This window comes from Limulus polyphemus, unplaced genomic scaffold (assembly GCF_000517525.1).
Source record: "Limulus polyphemus unplaced genomic scaffold, Limulus_polyphemus-2.1.2 Scaffold8253, whole genome shotgun sequence".
Classification (NCBI taxonomy): domain Eukaryota; kingdom Metazoa; phylum Arthropoda; class Merostomata; order Xiphosura; family Limulidae; genus Limulus; species Limulus polyphemus.
In genome coordinates, this window is record NW_013673863.1 from 28591 (window position 1) to 30506 (window position 1916).

At 38.5% G+C, this 1916-nt stretch overlaps 1 protein-coding gene across 1 annotated transcript; it reads right to left on the reverse strand.

Moving 5' to 3' along the window:
• Window positions 1-10: 10 nt before the first annotated feature.
• On the reverse strand, window positions 11-1159 carry LOC106475225 (heparan sulfate glucosamine 3-O-sulfotransferase 3B1-like). The gene has a single exon (XM_013935922.2). It carries the CDS (start codon window positions 1154-1156, stop codon window positions 551-553), a length of 606 nt encoding a protein of 201 aa, XP_013791376.1. The 5' UTR covers window positions 1157-1159; the 3' UTR covers window positions 11-550.
• Between the last annotated feature and the right edge of the window lie 757 nt (window positions 1160-1916).

Consider the following 1916-nt stretch of genomic DNA (forward strand, 5'->3'; position numbering starts at 1 on the left):
AGTTAAAATGTTACGATAGTAACCATGGATTAATGATCTTCATGATGTTGTCTCGGCACGCTAAAAATATAGAGTTAAACTGTTAAATACGGTAGTAACCATGGACTAATGATCTTCAAGATGTTGTCTCGTCACGTTAAAAATATAGAGTTAAAATGTTAAAAACGATAGTAACCATGGACTAATGATCTTCAAGATGTTGTCTCGTCACGCTAAAAATATAGAGTTAAAATGTTAAAAACGATAATAACCATGGACTGAATGATCTACATGGTTGAATTGCACTTCGCTGACAACAAGGTTGATGATCATGGTAAGTTTGTTGAACTTGTTTTGAAATGTTTGTTTAAACACGGGGTTTGACTGTCTGATAGAAAGTCGTGTTAGCAGTAATGTTTATCGTAATTTTGTAAACATTAGCAGTTTATATGTGTTAACGTCTGAGATGAGCAGGGATATTTATTCTATACAAAACTCGGCCATTGTTACAAAAGCCGCTCCAGTTTTATCACAGAAAGACGTCCCTAATATATTTTGACCACTTGCACATTTAAGACCAGCCAAAGTTTTTCCCGGTAAGTTGATAAAATTTCAAGTTAAAAGGTCGGAAAAAATCCCGCAGTCTTTCTAAGAAAGCCGGGTTGATTTTGGGGTGAACTCGTCCTTTCGTTTTATCCAGGCAGTGAAATTTTGTCCGACTTTTACGAATGCAAGGAAAGCCTTTAGTTTCGTTAAAATAGAAATACGTCTGGTCCACCAGTCGTGGCAGTCCCAGGAAGTCCTGTACTCTAGCCATTTCTTCTACCGGGTCTGAGATCAAAGTTTCTCCGCTGACGATGTGTATCTGAGAGGCTGGAAAAAACCGACGCCATCTTTCCAAGTGCTTGGCGTACAGACCAATTCTGACGGCACTCCACGAAGTATCTATCAGACCGGTGGTCATATTTAAAAAAGCCATTTCTTCGAATGTCTTGGCTTCGCGTTGTTTGCTAACGCCCTGCGTGTAATCAGAAATAGCTCGAGTCACCGGGTCTCGCACAGCGACAATTAATTTTATGTGACGTGACAAATTGTAGACACGTGCCGGCACTTCAGGTGTGACGTAATAACTCGGAGTCTTCTCTATAGTCATCTGGTCTTTCTTGCTGAGTGGCATCTGTCTCCTAGGGTTAAAAATGTCAAATATCAAAAATCCATTCGAACAGAAGAATTAAACAGATCTGGTGAATGAACGTTATTGGTCAAAGAACAGCTTATACTTTTCCTGTACTTGTTATTCTAGTCTTGAAATGTACACAGTTTAGAACAACCTCTGTGTATGTTTACAGTCAGAAAGCATTAAGAACAATGAACCTTGTCAAGGATGTTTAAATACAAAAAAATCAAGCACACGTTGACAACTTTAATCAAACAGAAATCCATAGCACGTCGAATCACTTTTGGCGTCATTAACCCAATAGTTATAGTATTATGTATCGATTGGCAATCTGTATGAATTTAAAATCAACCTGTTGAAAAAACAGAAAATGACGGCTACAAACATGGTTACCATAGCGGGGTTATCATTGTTACAACACTGCTTTACACGGGAAATGACGACAACAAACATGGTTAAGTCTTCATTTCCCGTGTAAAGCAGTGTTGTAACAATGATAACCATGTTTGTTGTCTTCATTTCCCGTGTAAAGCAATGCTGTAACAATAATAACCCCGCTATGAAACAAACAGGGTTACCATTGTTACAACACTGCTTTACACGGGAAATGAAGACAACAAACAGGGTTATCATTGTTACAACACTGCTTTACACGGGAAATGAAGACAACAAACAGGGTTATCATTGTTACAACACTGCTTTACACGGGAAATGAAGACAACAAACAGGGTTACCATTGTTACAGCACTGCTTTACACGG